Source organism: Nyctereutes procyonoides, unplaced genomic scaffold, assembly GCF_905146905.1.
Source record: "Nyctereutes procyonoides isolate TBG_1078 unplaced genomic scaffold, NYPRO_anot_genome, whole genome shotgun sequence".
In the NCBI taxonomy this organism is placed as follows: Eukaryota; Metazoa; Chordata; class Mammalia; order Carnivora; family Canidae; genus Nyctereutes; species Nyctereutes procyonoides.
The window spans coordinates 282,384-307,042 of NW_026575040.1; the positions used below are offsets into that span (position 1 = coordinate 282,384).

At 37.1% G+C, this 24,659-nt stretch overlaps 1 protein-coding gene across 1 annotated transcript in view; it reads left to right on the forward strand.

Annotated features, from left to right (window-relative positions):
• Positions 1-24,659, forward strand: part of UBE2Q2 (ubiquitin conjugating enzyme E2 Q2) — a 59,960-nt gene that overhangs the window by 27,599 nt on the left and 7,702 nt on the right. Inside the window, exons 6-11 of the mRNA XM_055319785.1 lie at positions 2,693-2,777; positions 4,312-4,372; positions 5,118-5,208; positions 10,829-10,887; positions 22,577-22,625; positions 23,062-23,157. Of these exons, the coding sequence (XP_055175760.1) occupies positions 2,693-2,777; positions 4,312-4,372; positions 5,118-5,208; positions 10,829-10,887; positions 22,577-22,625; positions 23,062-23,157 (441 nt within the window). The remainder of the gene's footprint in view (positions 1-2,692; positions 2,778-4,311; positions 4,373-5,117; positions 5,209-10,828; positions 10,888-22,576; positions 22,626-23,061; positions 23,158-24,659) is intronic.

Genomic DNA, 24,659 nt, shown 5'->3' on the forward strand with positions numbered 1-24,659 from the left:
GCTTTAGACACAGGTTCTCAGAAGCCAGGATTCAATTACTATGTAGGGAGATGCCAGATGTTGTAAGGAGATAGATTAGTCTCTCTCCTTCTGTCTTACTGTATTCATTTAATCGGCAAATCTTTTTTTCTCTTTTTAGAGAGTAATTTAGCTCTACTTATCTTGATTACCTAAAAAATCCCTGTAGCATTTAAATTAATGATTTACTTTCTGTCGTGATTGCTTTCAGTTTGTATATTATAGTCAAAATGACTATGAATTATTGAATATTTTTGCAAGAGAGACACTAAGCTAGGTACTCTACCTTCCGATTTAACCTTTGTAGCCACTTTATAAAATATTGTTCTTATTTATAGGTGTGAAACTAGGGTTTAAACCAGTTAAGTAATGTATTCAAGGTCACAAAGGTAGGAAGTAAAAGCTTTGTGAATCTGCCACCCATCTCCCAAAGTGTAGTGCAGACATTAACATTTTAAATTTTACATGATCAGATCTTTTTTTAATTAAAGTATTCTAAATGTTTTTGTTTTATGAGAAATAGTTGCATTCATATTTATTTTTTTATTAAGATTTTATTTATTTATTCATGAGAGAAAGAGAGAGAGATAGAGACACAGAGGGAGAAGCAGGCTCCATTCAGGGAGCCTGACGTGGGACTCGATCCTGGGTCTCCAGGATCACGCCCTGGGCTGAAGGTGGCGCTAAACAACTGAGCCATCAGGCTGCCCGTTGCATTCATATTTAGTCTTAGAATAAGATATTGGTACATTTTCATTTTTAAAGAAATCCCAAAATGGAAAAGAACTGAAACTAGTTGCATGCAAGTGCAACCTGCATTATTTTTCTCAGTTTCTTTTTTTTTTTTAAGATTTATTTTTATTATGATAGACATAGAGAGGGAGAGAGAGAGGCAGAGACACAGGCAGAGGGAGAAGCAGGCCCCATGCCAGGAGCCCGACACGGGACTCGATCCCGGAACTCCAGGATCGTGCCCTGGGCCAAAGGCAGGCGCTAAAACCGCTGAACCACCCAGGGATCCCCTTTTTCTCAGTTTCTTAATATGTAAAGTAGGCATTCATTATTGCATTCTTGCCTATAGTTTGGCTAATGAAACTGTTTTAGTTGATAGTGTAAAATGGTAAGGGTTTTCTAGTATTTTCAAAAATGATGGTGACACTACATAACTATAAGAATAGCCACCCCCCCAAAAAAAAAATTGGGGCAGCCCGGGTGGCTCAGCGGTTTAGCGCCAACTTCAGCCCAGGGCGTGATCCTGGAGCCCCGGGATCGAGTCCCACATCTGGCTCTCTGCATGGAGCCTGCTTCTTTCTCTCTCTCTCTCTCTCTCTCTCTCTCTCTCTCTCTTCTCTCTCTCTCTCTTTGTGTGTGTGTGTGGTGTGTGTGTGTGTGTGTGTGTGTGTTGTCTCTCTCCCATGAATAAATAAGTAAATCTTTAAAAAATTTTAAAAAGAATGGCTCAAATCAGGAACACTGACAACACCAAAGACAGGTGAGGATGTGAAGCAGTAGGCACTCTCACTTGTTGCTGATGGGAATGCAAAATGGTACCGCCACTTTGAAGAATCCAGGCAGATTCTTAGAAAACTGAACATAGTTTTTACCGCGTATTCCAACAGTTGCACTCTTTCGTATTTACGAAATTTATTTCGAATTTTTGAAAACTTCCAAATGAGTTGGAAGACTTCTATCCAGACAAAAACCTGCATACAGATGCTTATAGCAACTTTATTCATAATTGGGAAGACTTGAAAGGAACCAGAGTATCCATCAGTAGGTGAATGGATAAACTGGTCTTTTCCAACAATATAGAATGTTACTCCCTGCTAAAAAAAGAAATGAGCTGTCAGACCGTGAAAAGACATGGAGGCACTTTACATCTGTATTACTAATTGAAAGAAACTAATCTGAAGAAAAGGCTACAGTTCAACTGTATGTTTCCAACAAAATGACATTCTGGAAAAGGCAAAACCCTGGAGACAACAAAAAGATCAGTGCTTGCCACACTTGGGGTGGAGGGATAAACAGAGCACAGAGGATGTTTAGGGCAACGAAAATACTCTGTATGCTACTATAATGGTGCATATGTGTCGTTGTGCATTTTCTAAACCCATAGAGTGTGCAGCACCAAAGGTGAGCCTTAAGGTAAATAATGGATTTCGCTAGTAATGATGTGTCAGTGTAGACTCTTCAGTTTACAAAATGTGCCTTCTGGTGAGGGATATTGATAATGAGGGGGGCCGTGTGTGGTGGGAGCAGTTATATGGGAAGTCTCTGTACTTTGTCTCAATTTTTCTGTGAACCTAAAAATGCTCTAAAATAAATCCTAAAGAGAAAAAAATATTTTAAAAAATCAGTGGAGTTTGAAATAGGTTAATACTAAGTTCTAGGCTATTGCAGGAGCCATGGTGATCTAGACTTGTGGTTAGACATTTTTTTGTTTTTCAGATGTTAACAAAGAGCAAATGAGCCAGATTTGTCCCCCATTTTATATTCCTATTGAAACTTCATAATCGTCAATTAAACTTTTTTGATTTTTTTGATTTTTTTTAAATGTCTAATTGTGATCTGTTTTTATAATCTCATTGTAAACCTTCATTTCAGATTTCTATACCTGAAATCTTCAGTTATTTGAGTCCATAGATCCTGGTAAACAGCAGTTTTTATGTTGCAGGGTGCAGGGTCTGGGTCTGTGCAAGCTTCAGATAGACTTATGAAAGAGCTCAGGGACATATACCGATCACAGAGTTATAAAGCAGGTAAGGACTTCTGGATCTCTGCTCTCCTTAATGCTGTTTTTAATTTTCAGAGAGAGTAATACTTCAGTTCTTATAACTAGATAGAAACAGAAATGGTTATTAACTTTATTTTAGGAATGTAAAATGTAGATTTAATCAAGTTAGCAAAAGATGTGGAAGGTAAAGTAGGATGAGTTTACTTGGTCTTTGGATTTTTGAAAATGGTTATAACTTTTTTGTCTTCTTGCTGATGGGGATTAACTCATGATTTTTAGCTTCTGGGAAAGATATAAGTGATATCTGCTTTATTTTTTTTATTTATTTTTTTGATATCTGCTTTAGAAGGTAATTAAGATACATATATTATTGTATGAACAAAGAACTGTTGCTGAGTTGATTTTTCCCTTTTAAAAAAAATAATCAACTTTTATTGTGTATTTATGATATAACTTTAAAAATAGGTGGGTTAAGTTCATTTCATAGTTTGTTCTTTCTTACCCATTGTGACTTAAATATTGTGGAACCTCTAATTGAAGTAAAGTTCCCTTTTATTGTCACAGAGATTCTAACTGTATTGAATAAGGGAAAGAGTTGAACTTTAATATGTTTGAAGGTAGCTTTGTTATCCATTCAATAATTCTCAGAGTCATCAAATCTAAATCATTAGAGCTCACTAAAATTAAAAAACAAGTAAAAAAAATTCTGCTTTAGGGTGTTAAGGTAAACCATCCTTGTGTCTGAGTTATTAGAAGTTTTGGCATCCTGTTTTTCTTGTAAGAAATCTAAAAGTTTATCTGTAGAAATCCAATCAAATACAGTTAAGTACTTACCTATGGGTTTACTTTTAAATGTTAAATAATTACTTGTTTGTATAGCATTGTAGTAAAACATTAACAATTAATAATCAGATACTACATGGAATTGGTTAAATTGTGGTATATCCATGAAATAAATGTCCATAGAGTTATTTTAAAAATTTACAATAGACTCCTTATATACTAAGTTGAAAAGATGCACTGGAAAGTTGAAGAAAGATTATAAAACTACATAGAGGGATTCCATTTTTATAGAAATACTTGCATGTATATAGAAGAGTCTTAAAGTACATTTGATTTTGCATAATTTTTTTCTTCCCACTCACAATTAGTGGTTAACAGTTTCTCAACTCATTAAAGAAGCCTTTTCATTGATGGCTTTAATTATCTGTTAAGAGCCTAAGCTACTCAGGTCCAATAGCAAAATATTTACAATATAGCTTAGTTCTGTGTTTTAACAGCAAAATATCTAGATTTTTATGGTTATCTAATATGTTCATTTACACTGAAGTAATAATTAAAAAGATCAAATAAAGAGTAACCTAGGGGGCACCTAGGTAGCTCAGTTGGTTAAACATTTGATACCTGATTTGTGCTCAGGTCTTGATCTTAGGGTCACAGGATTGAGCCCCACATCAGGCTCCAGGCCAGTTTGGGATTCTCTCTCCCTCTGTCCCTCCCCGCACCTATCTCCCTTAAAAAAAAAAAAAAGGCAACATACATGTTCTGTATTTTTACAGGGATTTATTCAGTGGAACTCATAAATGACAGTTTATATGACTGGCATGTTAAACTACAGAAGTAAGTGACTCTTCTCTTGTTAACCCAGTCTTCGTAAAGATGGACTATCACAGTGGAAATCTTTTTCCCCCTGATTTGATGCCTCTATGATATGGTTTCTACTTAGAACTGTGTTTCTATAGAAATACTTCTCAGGTTGTTAAAATCAACTGTTTCTTAGGCTAAAGTGAGTAAAGTCAGCAAGAGGAAGGAGAAAAAGGAGGACCAGCTGTGGGATAAAATGTTTTATGGAGTTAGTGAGATAATTGGGAACTGTAGAAACAAGTGTGTTTAATAACCTAATTGACCATGATAATCAGTTTACTTTTGGAATAAAGAATTTGAGTACGACCTGCATATGTAGAACAGTTGTAGACAGATTTTTAGATTTTTGTTAATGATTTCCTTTTTCTGGTCTTGTCCGTGATAAATTTCTCTCCTTGAACCCCTTGGCTTATAATACAGTTTTAGAAGAGCAAAATAATTTTTTGAGTTCTGGAGAAAATTTATGTACTACAATTTTCCTTTAGAATGACTGCTAACTTTGAATCCCCTCATGGGCATGGATTTAAAAATACAGTGATCTTCTTGGACATTTAATCCCAAGGAGTCAGAGGCTATTGTGATTTATTTTTCCACGGACCATATAGAACAGTTTTATGTTTTAAACTTACCCAAGGTCTCTGTGTTAGCTCTTGAACTGGTTCATTTTTGTGGTAAGAAACCTCTCTTGGTTTTTCATTTGAATTGCTTTTGTGATTCCTAGGGTTGATCCTGACAGTCCTTTGCACAGTGATCTTCAGATCTTAAAAGAAAAAGAAGGCATAGAATATATTTTGCTTAACTTCTCTTTTAAGGTAAGAAAATGTTAAGGAGACTCCATATGCTTCTAATGGGAATGTATATTTTTAGAATTGCTTTGGAAAACAATTTCATATTACTTGGTAAAGTAGAAGGTATTCATTCCCTGTGGTTCAGGAATTCTCCTCAGAGCATATACTGTGCTGGAAATGATTACTTAGGCACCCCAGGAGACCCATACAACACTGTTCAGAGCAGTGTTGTTTATAATAATTCCAAACAGAAAATAACCCAAGTGTGTTCCAGTAGAATGGAAAACTGTGATATTCATATAAAAGGGAATAGAGCTATATGCAGAAAGGTGTGTGAATCTTAAACACAGTGGTGAGCAAAAGAAACCAGATCCCAAAGCATGTTTTGTACAATTTCATGTATATAGAGCTCAAAAATAGGTAAAACTAAATTATATTGTTCAGGGCATGCATTCTCAATAGAGACAATATCCCCACCATTGGGGTGAAAACTGGCCTGTGGAGTGAAAAAAATCTTAGATATTATAATAGTTGGTGGCCTTATAAGGGGACACAATACAATAAACAGTTAACACAGTATATCTGTGTTGGGGGATAGAATAAAAATTTTTTTCTAAAAAGCCTTCTTAGTGGAGCAAAAATGAAAAGTCTGAGAAACACAGATTTATGGATTCAAACTTGGGTAGTTACATTCAAGGAAAGCAAAGATGTGATTACCGTACAGTTGAGGATAGGGAGTACTCCGAGGTGAGAGGGAGGGAGTTGTGAGCTGAAAGGAATATCTGGGGATTTCTTGGATACTGGCTCTGGCCTGTTTTCACTAGGGTGCTGATTACATGGATGCATATTTGATAATATGTAATGGTGTACCTTTATATGTTACGTACTTTTGAATTTATAGGTTATATTTAATATTTTTTAATGTTAATAAAGGTTGAAAAATAGCAATGAAATTTAGATAAAATGTAGTGATTTAATACGAAATATGGATAAATGTAGTCTATTTTAAATCTTTGTTTCAAAAAAAAAATTAGGAACTGATTCTAAGGAGTTATATATTTGAATTCTATGGAGCTTCTTTTTCCGGTGTTCTTTTAGATTGGGAAGAAAACATTTATGTAACAATTGTCTTAGATGTATATTTTTCCATTTCAGTTAGGTAGACTTCAGTGCATTAGGGGCTGTGGAAGGCTTGAGGATATGAGGCATCTACATATAATCCGCGTTCTTCAAAAGCCTGTATTCTTCCTAGGGGAGAAATCTCCGTAGTGCTTTGGAGACCATGATGAAGAACCTGGGATCTTAGCCTTTACAGTAAAGACTTACTAGAGGTTTTTAGGTAGGGGCATGATTGATCTGTTAGGCTTTTTATTATTACTTTTTAAAACAATTATTATGTCTTCAGTATCCGAATAGGGTTTGGATAAGATAGAGTATATTTCTGTGAGACTAGTTGGGGCTTTGATTTTAATCTGGGCAAGAAGGAATGAAGGATGATGGTGGTAGGAATAGGTGAGAATAGACGGGTATGAGGGTTTTTTTTTTTTTAAACATTTTTAAAAAATATTTATTCATTAGAGACAGAGAGGCAGAGACACAGGCAGAGGGAGAAGCAGACTCCACACGGGGAGCCTTGATGTGGGACTTGATCCCGGGACTCCAGGATCAAGCCCTGGGCCAAAGGCAGGCGCTAAACCACTGAGCCACCCAGGGATCCCCAGTATGACGGTTTTTTTTTTAATTTTTATTTATTTATTTATGATAGTCACAGAGAGAGAGAGAGGCAGAGACACAGGCAGAGGGAGAAGCAGGCTCCATGCACCAGGAGCCCAATGTGGGATTCGATCCCGGGTCTCCAGGATCGCGCCCTGGGCCAAAGGCAGGCGCCAAACCGCTGCGCCACCCAGGGATCCCAGTATGAAGGGTTTTGAAGGAAGAAAGCAAAGACATGAAAGGGTACTTTATACTTGCAAAAAAACTAATTTTCTGGAAGCATCTTTTGCATGTATATATTTTTGTCTGGGGATATATCTTCATTTATGATTCAGCTTTCTTCAATTTACCCATATGTCTGTATTTTCCCTCAATTTTGTTATTACAGAAACTCTTGTGGTTGTCAGTTGGGTTGTCTTCCCAGAGAGTGAGTCTGGTATATATTTACTGAAGTTGCTAATGACTGCATTTTTATTGATTCGTATGTTGAAAAAATAAACCAGGACAGTAGCTTTTTAGAAAGTGTGTGTGTGTGTGTGTGTGTGTGTGTATTTGTGCAGAATATTTTAACGTGAACAGTCTATTAAATCATATTCCCACATGTCCAATACCAAGGTTAAGAAATAGAACCTTACACCTGAGGGATACCTGGGTGGCTCAGCAGTTGAGCATCTTCCTTCAGCCCAGGTCGTGATCCCTAGGTCCTGGGATCGAGTCCCACATCGGGCTCTCTGAATGGAGCCTGCCTCTCCCTCTGCCTGTGTCTCTGCCTCTCTGTCTCTCTGTCTCTCATGAATAAACAAATAAAATCTTTTTTTAAAAGAACCTTATACCTGAAACTGATATAAATTGTGTTATAAAAAAAATTGTCTTTTTATTTTTCATCAGGACCTTTGAAAGCCCCCTGTATGTCCCTGCTCTCACTTCTTTCCCAAGAGATCTCTTTAAGGGAATATGAAATGTTGACCAGGCAACTGAAAGACTTGTGGCTGCACTTAATGTTTTCATGGTATTTTCATAATCTAGATAGAACTTCAGGGAGGGGACGATCTGGAAGGTAAATAGCTGAAATTCTGTATTTGTCTTTCTGGACCATGACTCCCTGCCAGTTTGCTAGGGCTGGAGTATATGTTAAAAGGACTAGGAATAATATGATTGCTCTGAACTAAGTGACCGTGGCAAACTGAACTACTGAGTTATTAAGTATCAGGATTCACAGATTTTGGAGGATAGCAGGTATGACTCAGAAAGAAGGATTTATAGGAAGGAGCGTCAACAGTATTTGTGGCCTCAGATGTCCATGGTGACAACTTGAAATCATAAGTAATAAGAGAATGGAGCTTGAGATAAAATATAACACAAGTTTGGGGATTGTGGACCTACTAGATTCATCTGCAGCTTGGCTAATGTGTTATGCTGTGTTTTTTAAGGAGGTGGTGGTCTGGTTTTTCAAGCCGTATGTGAACTCCTGAGCTGAATTCTGAGGTGGTATTTTGGGAAGGGGTTATCCAGACAAATATGGGTTCATTTAGAGAATAGGGGCAAGGATTTGGTTTTTTTTTTATAAATCTTTTTTTTTAATTTTTATTTATTTATGATAGAGAGGCAGAGACACAGGCAGAGGGAGAAGCAGGCTCCATGCACCGGGAGCCCGACGTGGGATTCGATCCTGGGTCTCCAGGATCGTGCCCTGGGCCAAAGGCAGGCGCCAAACTGCTGCGCCACCCAGGAATCCCAGGGGCAAGGATTTGAAAGATATTTCCATGTCCTAAGATAGGTGGTTAAACTGTAGGTTTGGAGAAGAAGATCGTAGGGATCATGAGAGCTTGTCTTCAACTCATTTATTTATTTATTTATATTATTTATTTATTTTTTATTTTTATTTATGTATGATAGTCACACACACAGAGAGAGAGAGAGAGAGAGAGAGAGAGGCAGAGACACAGGCAGAGGGAGAAGCATGCTCCATGCACCGGGAGCCCGATGTGGGATTCAATCCCGGGTCTCCAGGATCGCGCCCTGGGCCAAAGGCAGGCGCTAAACCACTCCGCCACCCAGGGTTCCCATGTCTTCAACTATTTAAAGGAATAGTTCTGTGGAAGCTTTTGTCTTGGTTTTTGATTAACACAAAGCATGACATTAAGACTAGTAAGTCCGACTTTAAAGAGATGCTTTTCAACTGAGTATAGGGAAGTGATAACTATGTAGAGCCATCTGGTGCCAATCTTTCAAGAATAGAATGTTCCTCATCATTAAAAGTATCTTGAAAGCCCAAGGTGTTGAACTGGAAACGTCATGATCCTTGTGAACCTAAAGATCCTCAGTTTCGGAGTTAGTATGCCAAGATAACTCAAATTTCTATGTTCACAGTCATCCCCATCCTCCCCCCTATAACCCTTTAAGGAACTCTTATTTCTGTAAAATATTGAATTACTGAGTTCCCGGGTGTAGTTTATGGAACAGAGTCCCTCGGTCTTGATGTGGAGGAGTTACTCTGAAGAATTACTTAAAATGAAGGTAGTTCTCTCAGCCATATAGTCAATTAAAAACAGTTTATCATTTGGGATCAATACGTAAAGATCTAAAAAATAGGACATTAAATGACATTGCACTTTATTTACCAAGCTTTGCATCTGTGTCTTTCATTACATCTGCTAAGTAGCTCACCTTTTATCTATAATTTATTTGGAAGTAGATTGTAATAATTGCCATTAAGTTGGCATCTTGTGTGGGTAGGTTCTCCCTTGCAGTAGAAATCTATTTGTCAACTCATAGCACTTAAATCTTGTGAAGTCTTTCTGTTTTGGAAAATTCTCAGACATTCTCTCCAAATACTGCATCAGTCCCATTCTCTCCTCTCCTTCTAGGACTCTACATAAAATAAGCCTATTCAATACATTCACCTGTGTCTTGTTATTTTCTATATTTTCTACCTTTTTCTCTCTCTCTGCTTCATATTGTACGTTTTCTGGCCTGTGTACTGAATTTCTCTTTCACTGAATCTCTACTTGTGGCTAAATTCATCTGTTAAGTTTCAGAATTTCTATGTAATTCATTTTTGTTATTTTAGTCCTTTGCCAAGGTTTTCAATCTTTGCTTGCACATATTCAACATAGTTATTTTAAAAGCTATGTCTGATGGTTCTGTTTAATCTTGCTCTCTTACAGGTTTTGTGTAATTTGCTTCTCACTTCCTGGACATGCTTGTCTTTAAGTCTTGTGTAACGGGCTATTTTTAGTAATAGACATTACAAGTGAAAAATTAGCTAATTTGAAGCCTTGGATGGTATTCTTCTCCAGAAAGGGTTTACATTTGCCCCAGTTGGGCACTAGCAACCAAGGATCACTGAATCGGGTCAGGGATTAGGTGATGTAAAGCTGCACTTCAGTGCTTGTCAGGGCAGTTTATCACTTGTCCTTCAGGATCCTGACCTTAGTGAGTCTGAGTTATACTGATCTTGACCGCTTGTCTTCCTCTTCTATAATTGAAAGAAAACCCAAAGTGGGAGTGGGGTGGAGGGAAGAAAAGACCCACTCCCTAGGGCTCCCTTTTTCTTTCGGATCTTGGCTCTGTAATTGTCATATTTTGTCCACCTCTTCTAGTTCTCGACTGGAGGATTCATCTAAGTTACCTAGTCTATCATGATTGGAAAGGTTCCTTTATATAGTTCTATTGCAAGTGGAGCCCCTTCATATTTTTCATGTCTCTATCGAAAACACTGTTCTGTTTTGATAAAATCACTGACCTTGACTTCATTTTTATTTGCTTTGGTTTTTACTTCATCTCATTTTTGATACGATTTTTACTTTTATGACCTTCATCATCAGATAATAAATGCACACATTCTTTATAGACTATTTAAAAGTCTTTGAAATAATACAGTGTTCAGGATTTTCTTAAAATGACTTAAACTTGCATATTTCCTTTTTAGGATAACTTTCCATTTGATCCTCCATTTGTTCGAGTGGTGTTACCTGTTCTCTCAGGAGGGTAAGTTTCAGTAACTATTCTCTTTGATAGTGCGCATCAGAATCATTTGGAGGGCTAGCTAAATGCTAGGAGGCCTAGAATGCTGGGCTTACCCCAAGGCTTCTAATTCACTAGGTCTGGGATGTGGGAAAAGGCTGAGAATTTGCATTCTACATTTCTGAGATGGTCTCAGGTGAAGCTGATGTTGCTAGTTTGGGAACCATCGTTTGAGAACCATTGGTTATGAACTATTATGTTATCAGTAAGTTTATTATGTCTCCTGTTTGTATATATTTTACCATTAAAAATGTTTTTAAAATATAAATTGTGATTGAGGATTTAGAGAAAGATTTGAGAATGATTCTCACAAGCCTGATACCTGGAATAATCACAGAAAATCTCATGGCCCTGTGGACCTGGCCATCTAATTCCTTGCAAAGGTGGTGGTTTCAGTTTGGTAGAATAAAATTGTCTTGCATTTTTATTGAAGCTGTATTGCTTTTTTGTTATTAGAAGTCTTATGAAAGATGGTGAAAAGATCAGAATTGGTACCTAGGTTAGTTATGAAATGTTCTGCAGGTCCTTAAATTAGGAGCAATTAAACTAATTAGAGAATTGTGAAATTGTAAATTGACCAATTCAACCTTGTGAGGTAATCCATATTATGGTGTAAGATCTAAAAATCTTCAGTCCAAAAAATAAATAAATCTTCAGTCCTTTCTTTGATCATTGCTATTGTTGACATCGTAATAATTTCATTTAGATAAAAAATATGGATGGCTATAAATGGTTAAGGAAGAGATTTCAAAATATTTTTGTCAATTCAGGATAAATGTATAAAAATATTCTTATCAGATCATTTTGAAATCTGATCTAACCTTGAATAGCATAGGTTTTTCATATTTCATCATGAGAAATCCTAAGAAATTTAAGTATTTCTGATCTTTAGTTTACCATCTAGTTGTGGAGACAAAGACATGAAGTTCAGCTTTATTATTATTCAATAATACCAATTTCAGTTTAAAAATCTGTTACATAGTTTCTCTTCATTGCTGTCTTTTTCTTTTGGGTGTTATTAATCCCATTATACAAATGAATGATTTGAATAGTAAGTCAGCTTGTCAGTTTACCCAAATAAACCTTCTAGTAAAATGTTTTTTCATTACACCCAAAGCCAACAACTAAAAGGAGATTAAAAGTAAGAAAATTAAAAGTCAAAAAAATAAAAGGAGATTAAAAGCATTAAGTACTTCATTGATTTGCAAATGTGAAGTGTGGACTTGAGTTCTTTGAGGTTAAAGAAAAAGGGAGTTGCCTCCAGTATAGTATAGCGATCTGGGAAGACTGTGTCCCGCAGGTGGGATCTGGGGGTGGGGGTGGGGGGTGGGCATTGAAGTAAGTGAGTTTCGCTGGTGGAGGTTGAAGGAAAATTATCTACATAGGTGAAAAAGTAAATATAATCACATATCTAGGAAAGAATGTGATGTATTCATAGCACACCAGACCAGATGAGTTTGAACTAGACGGCAAGGTGGGTAGAACTCCTATGGAAGAGTTACATGAAAATATTGTTTTTATAGGACTGTGGAGTGGTGCAGGGCTTTTTGGTTTTTTGTTTTCATTTTCTTTTTTCCTGGTAAGCAAAGTATGACCTGAGGGTATTGAATTTCTCTCTCATTAGCTGGTTCAGGAACTGGAAAATACAGGAAAGAGAATGTTTTAGAAGGAAATATGATAACAATGGAAGAAGACAATGGTGTTCAGAAAGCCTAGAAGAATGCAAGGCTAGTTAAGAGCTGATGGCCCTGTCTTGGGGCATCTGAGTGGCTCATTCTGTTGATCATTGGACTCTGGAATTCAACTCAGGTCATGATCTCAGGGTCCTGTCAAGCCCCGTGTTGGGCTCTGCATTCAGCTTGAAGGCTACTTCTTCTCCCCCTCTGCCCCTCCCCTGCTTACACAGGCTCTTGCACTCATTCTCGCTCTCTGGCTTGCTCTGTCTCTCTCCCTCACAAATAAATCCTAAAAATAAATGAATGAATGAATGAATGAATGAGCAAGCAAGCAAGCAGCTGATGGCCCTGTCTTAGAGTAGGGTGAAGACACCCTAATTTGGTACCGTGGGAGTGGAAAGATGAATGGAAGGTGAGCACTAATGTGAAGCAGAACCGCAGTGACTTGGTCTTCATAGTCCACTGTTACATGATGGGGAGGACTTACTGGCTGATGAGAGAAGAACTAAAAAAGGTGAAGGCCTGATGAAGGATTGATAAAACACAGAGCCTTGGAACCTCAGGCTCAGCCTAACACTTAAGCACTGAGTCTGATGAGATTATTGAGCTGTTTTTGTCCTATATATGTTTTATCCTCCATCTTCTAGCTATCATCCTCTTCCTCTGTTTCTTATCACAGCCAAACTTTTTTTTTAAGATGTTATTTATTTATTCATCAGAGACATAGAGAGAGAGGCAGAGACACAGGCAGAGGGAGAAGCAGGCTCCATGCAGGGAGCCCGATGTGGGACTTGATCCCGGGTCTCCAGGATCAACACCTGAGTCAAAGGCAGACGCTCAACGGCTGAGCCACCCAGGCGTCCCCACAGCCAAACTATTTTTTAAATAACAGTTTCATTGCTTCATTGTGATACAATTCACGTATGCTAAAACTCACCCTTTGAAAGTGTACAGTTCAGTGGTTTTTGGTATATTCATAGAGTTGTGTAAACATCACCACTGTCTTATTTCAGAACATTTACATTACTCCCTGAAAGAAATCCCGTACCCGGTAGCAGTCATTTCTCATTCCCACTGCAGCCCCCCACCCACTGCCAACCACTAATCTCCATTCTGTCTCTAAGGATTTTCCTGTTTGGCACGTTTCATATAAGTGGGACCATACAAAATGTAGCCTTCTATGGCCGGCTTCTTTCACTTAGCAAATGTTTTTAAAGTTCATCTACTGTAGCATATATTATTAATTCCACTTTATGGATGAATAATGCTCCATTGTATGGCTGTCCCACATTTTATCAATGGACATTTGTTGTCTCTGCCTTTGGCTACCATGAAGAATGCTTCTATGAACATTCACATGTTCTGATCTGCATGCATATTGTCATTTCTCCTTATATATACACCTGTGTGGAATTACTAGATCTTCTGGTAACTGTTAAACTTTTTGATGAAACGCTGGACTCTTCCAAAGTAACCACCCCATTTGTACTCCCACAGCGATGTTTCTATAATCACACTCTTCGCTTCCTGGTTACTCTTCAGCCTCTCTAGTCTGGCATCAGCGGTTAATATTCCCGCCACTGTTGCCAACAGGGACTTCCATGTTGGTAAACTCAGGGGGCCCTTTTCAGGCTTTATCATATTTGATTTCTCAGTAACATCGCAACATTTTTCTCTTGGCTGCTGGCTGTTTCCTCTTGGTCTCTTTAGCTGGTAGCTCCTTTTGTTCACCTAACTTCTCCATGTTGGAGTTCTTCAGAAATTGGTACTGGGTCTTTTCTCTTTTTTCTTTTCCTTCTATTCCTGTGGCTTTTTTTTAATTGAAATGTTTGAGGTAATTGTACATTCACATACAGCTATAAGAAATAATAAAGATTCCTTGTACACTTTGCCAGTGTAACATTTCACAAAACCATAGTGTGATATTATGGTGAGACCCTGATACAATCCATAGACCTTAGAATTTCTGAGTTTTTCTTATAACTCATTTGTGTGTATGTTTGTATTAAATTCTGTATAACTCGATCGCCTGTATAGGTTTGTGTATCCACCACCACAGTGAAGGATATTGAAATTCGAAATACACAAGAATCTGTCTTGTCTTTTCAAACCACACCCACCTCCCTCGTATACGCCCACTTCTCTAACCCCTGGCAACCACTAATCTGTCCTGCATTTTTAATATTTTGCCATTTCAAAAAACATAGTTACATAAATAGAATCCTCTATTTTGGAATTGTAACTTCTAGGGATTAGTTGTATTTACTCACCCGCTTCCCTGGAGATTCATCTACGTATATGACTAGTTTGTTCGTTTTCATTGCTGAGAAACATTCCATGGTTTAACCAGCCACCTGAAGGACTCCTGGGCTGATTCTAGGGGTTGGCTCCTGCAAAATGAAGCTGCTAGGAGTGCTTGTGTACACTGTTCTGCTTTCTCTAGGGTATGTGTCCAAGAGTGCTGTGGCTAGCTCATATTCTTCTTGTAGGATACTGAATTTTTATTTTTTTATTTATTTTTTTAGACAATTTGTTTTTTTTTTTGTTTTGTTTTTTTAAATTTTTATTTATTTATGATAGAGAGAGGCAGAGACACAGGCAGAGGGAGAAGCAGGCTCCATGCACCGGGAGCCCGATGTGGGATTCGATCCCGGGTCTCCGGGATCGCGCCCTGGGCCAAAGGCAGATGCCAAACCGCTGCGCCACCCAGGGATCCCCTATATTGAATTTTTAAAGAAATTGTCAAACTGTTCTCCATAGTGGCTTTACCGTTTTATATTCTTACCAGGGATGTGTAAGTGATCTAGTTTCTCCACATCCTTGCCAGCATTGGTTTCACCACTTGTTTTTATTTTAGCTATTCTGATAGGTAGTGATACCTCATTGTAGTTTTAATCTGCTTTTCCCTAAGGCATATTTCCTAATATTGAGTATCTTTCATGTGTTTACTTGGCAACTTCATAGACTCTTTCGTGAAATATCTGTCCCCATGTCTTGCCAATTTCTGAATTTTGGAAAAAATTTTTTAGTGTGGTCTACATAATAGTCCTTTGTTGTAATAGATGGTTTTTAATTTCTCCCAGTATGTACCTTCATTTTGTCTTCCTAACAAAATCTTTTGTAGAGCAAAGGTTTTTAGTTTGTCTATTTAAATTGAGATGTAGTTGATGTATAATATCATTGGTTTTGGATGTACAACCTAGTGATTTGCCAGTTTTAAGCATCAGAAAGTGCATACTATGTCAGGGCGCCTGGGTGGCTCAGTTGGTTAAGCATCTGACTTCGGCTCAGGTCATGATCCTGGGTCCTGGGATCGAGTCCCGCTATTGGGCTCCCTACTCCGTCGGGAGTCTGCTTCTCCCTCTGACCCTGCTTGTGCTGTCAAATAAATAAAATCTTAAAAGAAATAAAATGCATACTGTAATAACTGTAGTTACCATCTGTCACCATACAAAGTTATCACAATAGTATTAACCATATTCCCTATGCCGTACTCTTCATCACTGTGACTTATTTTGTAACTAACTGGAAGTTTGTACCTGTTAATCCTCTTCACCTATTCCCCCCCACTCTCTTCACCACCTTCCCCCTACTTATTGGCCTGGCAACCATGAATCTGTTGTTTGTATTTTTTTGCTGTTTGTTCATTTGTTTTGTTTTTAGGTTCCACATAGAAGTGAAATCGTGTGGTATTTGTCTTTCACTTTTCTTATTTCACTTAGCATAATACCCCAGGCCTGTCCTTATTAACAAATGGCAGGATCTCATTCCTTTTTAAAGCTGAATGATATTCCACTGTGTGTGCGTGTGTGTGTGTGTGTGTGTACACACACCCAGAGTTGGAATTACTAGATCATATGGTAATTCTCTTCTTAGTTTTTTGAGGAACCTCATACTATTTTCCACAGTGGCTACTAATTAACCTTCCCCCCAACAGTGCATGAGGGTTCCCTTTCTCTACATCCTAGCCAACACTTGTTGTTTCTTATCTTTTTGATACTAGTCATTCTGACTGGTGTGAGTGGATACATAATTGTGGTTTATATTTGCATTTTCCTGATGACTAGTGTTGTACTTCTTTTCATATGTCTGTTGACCATCTGTAGGCCTTCTTTGGAAAAATGTCTAGTTAGGTTCTACACTGCTTTTTAAATTGGATTGTTAGAATTTTTGGCGTTGAGTTTTATGCATTCTTTATATATTTTGGATATTAACCCCTTACTGCATATATCATTTGTGAGTATCTTTTCCCATGCAGTAAGTTGCCTTTTTGTTTTATTGATGGTTTCCTTTGCTGTGCAAAAGCTTTTCAGTTTGGTGTAGTCCCAATTGTTTACTTTTGCTTTTGTTTCCTTTGCTTGGGGACATATCCAGAAAAATATTGTTAAGGATGGTTTATAAGAGTGTACTGCCTATGTTTTCTTCTAGGAGTTTTATGGTTCAGATCTTAAAATTAGGTCTTTAATCTATTTTGAGTTTATTTTTGTGTATGATGTAAGAGAATGGTTTCATTCTCTTGCATATAGCTCCCTGTCCAGTTTTCCCAACACTATTGAATAAATGGTCGTTCTTCCCCATTGTGTTTTCTTGTCTTTGTCATAGATTAATTGACCATGTATGTGGGTTTATTTCTGGGCTCTCTGTTCTGTTCCATTGATCTACGTATCTCTTCTTGTGCCAGTACCATAGTGTTTTGATTACTATAGCTTTGTAGTACAGTTTGAAACTTGGAATTGTAATACCATCAGCTTTTTTGCTCTTTCTTAAGATTGCTTTGGTTATTCAGTCTTTTGTGGTTCCATAGAGATATTAAGATTTTTTTTGTTCTAGTTCTCTAAAAAACACTGTTGGTATTTTGATGGGAATTACACTCAATCTGTAGATAGTTTTGGATAATATGGGCACTTAATATTCTTCCAGGTCATGGGCATAGTACGTCTTGCCGTTCATTTATGTTACCTTTTATTTCTTTCATCAGTGTCTTAGAGTTTTTAGAGTACAGGTCTTTCACCTCCTTGGTTAAATTTATTCCTAGGTATAATTCTTTTTGATGAAATTGTAAATGGGATCATTCTCTTAATTTCTCTTTCTGCTATGTCATTACTAGTGTATGGAAACACAACAGATTTTTTTTGTGTGTGTGTCTTGCAAAAAGTTTTGATGAGTTTCAGTTTATAGATGTTTTTCCTTTTATGGATAATGCTTTTGGTGTCAAATTTAAGAACTCTTTTCCTTGTCCTAGATCCTGAAGATAGTCTCTTATTTTGTGTTTTCTCAGTTTTATAGTTTTACATTTTACAGATGAGTCTGTGCATCATTTTGAGTTAACTTTTGTATAAGGTATGAGATTTAAATCAGAGGGTTTTTCCTTAATGGTCCGATTACTCTTGTTTGTTGAAGAGGCTCCCATGGCTTTCAAAATATCTCCCGTGTCAGTGACTGCCAGGTTTTATAGCTAATGTTTTTGTCTTTTTTTGTTTTTTGAGTTCAAAATTTGCCAACCTATAGCATATCACCCAGCACTCATCCTGTGTTTTTGTCTTTTCTACTCCCAATATCGACCTGCCTTCTTGACATCTTTACTTGAATGTCTGTTTTTTAAAATATTTTATTTATTTATTTATTCATGAGAGGCACGGAGAGAGGCAGAGACACAGGCAGAGGGAGAAGCAGGCTCCCTGAGGGAGCCTGATGTGTGCCTTAATCCCAGAACTCCAGGATCACGCCCTGGGCCCAAAGCAGAGCTCAACCGCTGAGCCACCCGGGCGCGCCAACGTTGATGTCTCTGCATGGGCATCTCCAACTCTATAGCATGGAAACTCGAACTCCTCTTCTTTCCAGGCTCTTTTCCCCGTCTTCTCCATCTCCGTTATTGAATGTAGTTCTTCTTTATACCCTCCTTTCACACCTCCAGTCCTCTAATTCTCCTCCTCAGAGAGGTCCCAGATCCAGTTACTTGTCTCCGTTTCTGTTGCTACCACCACCGTTTCTCACGTGGACCACGTCCGAGGCTTCCTGATTGGACTCCTGCTTGTGTTCCTTCTGTTGTGTAAGCTTTTAGCATGATCTTTTATAAATTTGTGTTTGATTATGTTGTTCTCCTGCTTGAACTCATCCCTGTCTTTCCATTGCTCACAGGTTAGTGCTCTTCCCGTATTCTGTAAGCTGTCTGTGATCTTGCCCTTGGCTTCCTCTCTAACCCTCTTGGACGCTACTTGTCCTGTCAAAGCTGGTGCCCCACTGAATGTCTTTCAGTACCCGGCACGTGTTTTCCCTCATAACCTTTCTTAAGCATGCATTCTTCTGCCTGGAATGTTACTCCCGCCCACACTTCTACCTCCTACAAATCTTGGCTGGTACGGCTGGTTTACTCGTAGAGATGCCGTTCCTGACCAGCACATTTTTAAAGAGTCCCCTGGTTATTCCTTCGAGAGCTCTGAGTCCCCTTTCCGTACTTTGTTTTATTTGTTTAGCCCCTGTGATCTTAACTAGATGGTACATGTGAAGGACAGGGTCCTGTCATTTTTCTTCGGTGTATCCTCTCCCTGGTCAGTGTGTCGTATATTTTTGTGCGGTAAATATTCATGAGTCACTGAATTACAGTAAGTTAGCAAGATGTGGACAGCTTAGGGTAATATGTAATGCCAGGCTTGGTTTATATTTTTCTGAAATTGTTTTTTGGATTTTATTTGAGAGAGAGAGAGAGAGAGAGAGAGAGAGAGAGAGAGAGAGAGAACACGAACATGCCCAAGTGGGGAGAGGGGCAGAGGGAGAGGCAGACTCGCCACTGAGTCCCAGGACCCTGGGATCATGACCTGAGCTGAAGTCAGATGCCCCCCACCTCCCCCACCCAAGGCTTGGTATTTTTATGAGCTATTTTAATGAGCCATCAGTACTTGGCTATCTTTCTTGCTTAGTCCAGGTCAGAGTGTAGTAACTTAAAAGAGAATCATAAAGGTTATTTATTTTTTATCTCATTAATACATTGTGAGCAGCTATCCATAGGCAACTGAAAATACTTTCTTTATTGGTTAATATAATGTGAATTTTTATTTGTGCCCCATTCATCCATGAAGAGAACGTTTCTACTTCTAGATGACCATGGGTTGTTTCTGTCTGTATTAAGGGAATGTGTTCTGAATAGTCTGGTTTTAAGTGCCAGCATTTTCATTTATTTCTATCTAAAGTCTCTCTTCTTACAACGTATAGTTTATTTCCTTACCTCAAGAATGGGGAGGGTCATGACTGTTTTATGTGGCCTGGGTAAGCCTGCCTTCCTTTTCTTTTTTTTTCCCAATGTGACTATTGTTAAGAATTTGGCTATAATATAAAATTTTTATATTCCTCATTTCTTTTTTTTAGCATCACTTAATCATGTTCTATGAACACTGATAAATGATTTATTTTGTCTCCTAATCAATGCAATTTAAGTGATCATCCTAGCTTGTGGATGAGATTAGCTGGTAAACATTCTTGCAAGAATTTCCTAGTATAACAAAAATTATACATTGCCTAAAGAGGCTAAGCTTTAGGATAGTGTTTGCTATGCAACTTTGGCAACTGAAGTTATTTATTTGTTTTGGTTGGGGATTTCATTTTTGTTTTGTGTTTTTTTTAAAATTTTTTTATTGGAGTTCAATTTGCCAACATATAGCATAACGCTCAGTGCTCATCCTGCCAAGTGCCCCCCTCAGTGCCCATCACCCAGTCACCCCAACCCCCCTCCCATCTCCCTTTCCACTACCCCTTGTTCATTTCCCAGAGTTAGGTGTCTCTCATGTTTTGTCACCCTCGCTGATATTTTCATTCATTTTCTCTCCTTTCCCTTTATTCCCTTTCACTAATTTTTTATATTCCCCAAATGAATGAGACCATATAATGTTTGTCCTTTTCCGATTGACTTACTTCACTCAGCATAATACCCTCCAGGTCCCTCCACATCGAAGCAAATAGTGGGTATTTTGTTTTTCTTAAAGATACTGTTTCTAAGTAATCTCCACACCTAGTGCCAGGCTCAAACTCCTAACCCCAAGATCGAGAGTCGCACATTTCACCAACTGAGCCAACCAGGCACCCAAAACTGAGGTTTTTTTTTTTTTTAAATTGAAACTATTACTATGCTTCCATATGTGGCATATTATCTTTAAGTGACCCTTAGATTATTATTATTTTTCCTTTTTTCTAATATTCTTGAATTGTCTCAGTATTCAGCAGGAACTATTTGAAGGCAAAGAACAATAAGTATTTTGAGCATATATTGATAGAGTGAATACAACTCAATGTGGAAGTAGAATCAATCTCTCCTTTTAGGTGTAAATGCTACTATTAGTATGTGTTAAGGAAAAGTTTGCTTTCCTCACTTTTATGTAGGTTCTAGAGCTGTTTCTTGTGTTTAGACATCCAACAAACATTTGTGTAGTTAAGGCCTCTTAGAAAATTAGTTTCTTTTGGCCCGTGAATACAAAATCTTGCCTTCTTCCCACCTGAAAGACTCTCCATGCCCAGAATGAAGAGTGGGTGCTAAAAAGAAAGGTGGCAGGTAACTTGTAACTTGGGCTGGTCTACACAACTCTTTTTCCTAAGATAGTAGTCTGAGTCCCTGTCTGTATTTAGCATTTCTGAAGTGTAAAGATCAGTAATAGTGTTAACTCATTAACAGATGACTAGAGTTTAAGCAATTTATGGAAAAACCAAAATTCAAATGAAAGCATGGATCTGCTGTTAAATCAGCAAGTGCTTATTTAAAGCCACTTTATACAAGATACTCTTTGAGCCCATTGGGAGATTCAGATGATTGGAGATGTCTGTGTTTTAGAGATTTAGGAGAATATACAAACAAGTTTGTAAATCTTCTGATTCTCTACCCAAATTTAGTGTTTTGAAGTGTTTTTCTTTCCCTCCTATAACATTAACTGTGGAAGTTCCCAGAGTTTGGTGCAGTCAGGTAAGGGAGACACTAGCTTAAATTCTCCAGGATGTGGGACTTATTGAATAAATTCCATTACTGAATAGTTTTACTATAACTAATAATGATAATGGTCTACAATAGAAGTTTTTAGATTCCTTACTTTTCTGTAATTTGGTTTAGTCAACACAAGGAGGCATTTGGGTAGCCAGAATGCAAAATCTGTATACTAGAATGGTCTTGGCAAGCTTTACTGGAGAAAGATACGGCATTTGGAAAAGTAGGGAGCCAAAAGAATGTCAGGCAAGGGAAAGACATGGGCAGAATTCCAGAGGACAAAAAAGTTTGTAATGGCCTTGGTGTTCAGACTTGTGGTCTTAGTTTATGTATTTTCAAGATTTATCAGTCTTCTATAATTATTCCCTTGATTTTAGGCATGATATTTCATATATTTTGAAGGTCAAAATAACATTAAAGGAGAAATGAAATTATTTTGTTTGAGGAAGGGTTAAAAGGTTGAATAATCTTGATCTAAATAACGATTTCCTAAGAGAAATCTGGGAGAGTCCCAGAAGTTGTCTGGTTCAGAGAACAGTTCTCAGGATTGGAAAGAGAAATTGAGGAGTCTCAGAGAAGGGACTCTATGGTGAGAACCACTTGATCCTCACAAAAAGATGGATGAAAACAATTTAAACCACAAAATACCATGTTATGTTCATTATTACAGATAGGGCAAAACTGGTGTCATTGGCTAACATAACTGTTAGAGAAATTTTCAGATGAATGTAATACTCCCATTTTCTGGAATATTCAGGAGTAAGTTCCTAGTTTCTGATATCCTTAGATTAAGCATTCTGTCTCTAAGAACTATTTTTTTTAATTAAGACAGTTATAAAGTGATGACATTAGAATTGTTTAACTATCCTTAGTCCTGGAACCCTAACCACTATTCTCATTTTTGGATGTTATCTTCTAAGCTTGACTTGTATGTATTCCTAAGTGGTGGTACTTTAAATAAAAAGGAACGCTGATATTTAGAGAATTAAATATGATTTCCTTTTCTCTTTTTAAGGTATGTGTTGGGTGGTGGAGCACTATGTATGGAACTTCTCACAAAACAGGTGAATGGTTTTCTTGTGGTACTCCTGTTTTTCAATCTCAGTGGAGTGTTTTGACGATGTTAAATTAGATTCTGAGTGGAAAAAGCTCTGATGTAATGCCACCAAAAAATTGTTTTGAAGAGTACCTACTTTTAATAATGAAATGCTATTTAAGGCAAACCAATAAAATGACATTGTACTTGGTGCTTAATCTATTCAAGGATAGGTGTTCTGAGAACGATGTTTCTATAAGGTTATAATTTGCTCATGTTTGATACTTAGCACATAGATTTTTTTTTTTGTTTACAAGATTTTTAGAAAGTCCAACTTTACTTTTTTCTCTTGTATACAGACTTCTTAACATTGTCTTGCTATTGTCAAGCTGCTACGTGCCATTTTGTTAAGTTTTCCCAAGTGGGAGTCAAGAGTACCACTGTGTTTTTTCTTCTTCCTGTAGGGCTGGAGCAGTGCCTATTCAATAGAATCAGTCATCATGCAGATCAATGCCACCTTAGTGAAAGGCAAAGCCAGAGTGCAGTTTGGAGCAAATAAGGTACCTTTATTAGAAGATCACATAAATGATAATACATGTTTTCTGTTACCTTATGAGACATCTTCTTGTTCTTCTAGTCTTTGTTATTCTTACTATAGGTAAACATGTCTATAATTTGAAGTCTTGTATGTATATACTAAGGAGTTAAAAATTATATGTACTTTAAAGATTGCCGAAATTGAGATCATGTTGTAATAGTTAATTCCCAGTGAGCATTTATATGCTAGGCTCTGATCTAAACTTTTTACTTGTAGGTACTATTTCAGTCCTTTTACTGACAGAAGAGTAGGTAATATTATCGTCCTCATTTTGTGGATGAGGAAACTGAAGCACATGGAGGTTAGATAACTCATGTAAGTAAGGTGACAGGTGGCAGAATGAGGATTGGAACCAGACGGTCTAGTGTTAGTCTCTACTCTTACCCACAGAGTTCTGTTCTTTATTCACTATGTCAGAAACCTCTTTCCATGTCTAATTGTAGTTGTCTATAAACAGTTAAATGGACCAAGGATAATACTCTTAAGTTAGTATATTTTGCAGAAATATTTGTTGATGGAAATTATCCTGACCTAACATTTCAAAAATTTGGATGTTCCTAAAGGTCTGTGTGAATTTTGTGTTAAATGCCTATCCAAATAGTTTGAAATCTAAATTATGTATTTATAACTATATTGCACATCAAAGCAGGAGTCCAGTAGACTCTTAATTAATTCAAAAGGAAGAAAAAATTGAAAAGGCTATTATAAAAATCATTTATTTGGGGTAGTCCTATATAGTCAGTCTTACTTGAGTTCTTTTAAGAGATGTTTCTTTTACACTGGAACAAAATAAAAAACATTTTTTATAAAATCTACAAGTTAATTATTGAACACTAATGAATTGCTTAACTACATTTAACTAGAAATAATATTAGTATTTGGTATACTTCTGGTCTTTTAAATTTCTTCCTGGCATTCATTTATTTTTATATAGAACTTGATGTGAAATTTCATCATGTTTTTTTTAATTAGCATGTTTTTCTTGTTAAAATATATAAAAGCCTTAGAAAGATGATTGTTTTTGAGTAATTGAGAGAACATTTTACCAGTAACTCACTGTGTAAACTACCTCTTCTGGGTGTCTGTATCTTTACCTTAAAATACAATTGTCTGGATATTTTCAGTCTCTTTCAGTTTTAAAATTCTGTAGTACCAATACTCTGTTCAGTGGCACAGTTCTCTTGGAATCACTCAATGTCAGTATTATTTTCAACCCTTATGTTTCCATGATTTATAGGTTTTATATAGAGTGCTAAGTTGGGCAACTAAGCACATTTGCATATTAAAGTATGTCTTACAAGGTGAATTTTTTTAATGAATTGTTATGATAAAACTTCACTCTTTCAGTTTTTTTCTTAATAAATATCAGTTAAGAATATGGAAACTTTATATAATTAGGAGTTTTGCCTTAAAGGATTTTAAACTACAGGAAGTAGTCTGAATGTTAACTTAAAAATACTGTCA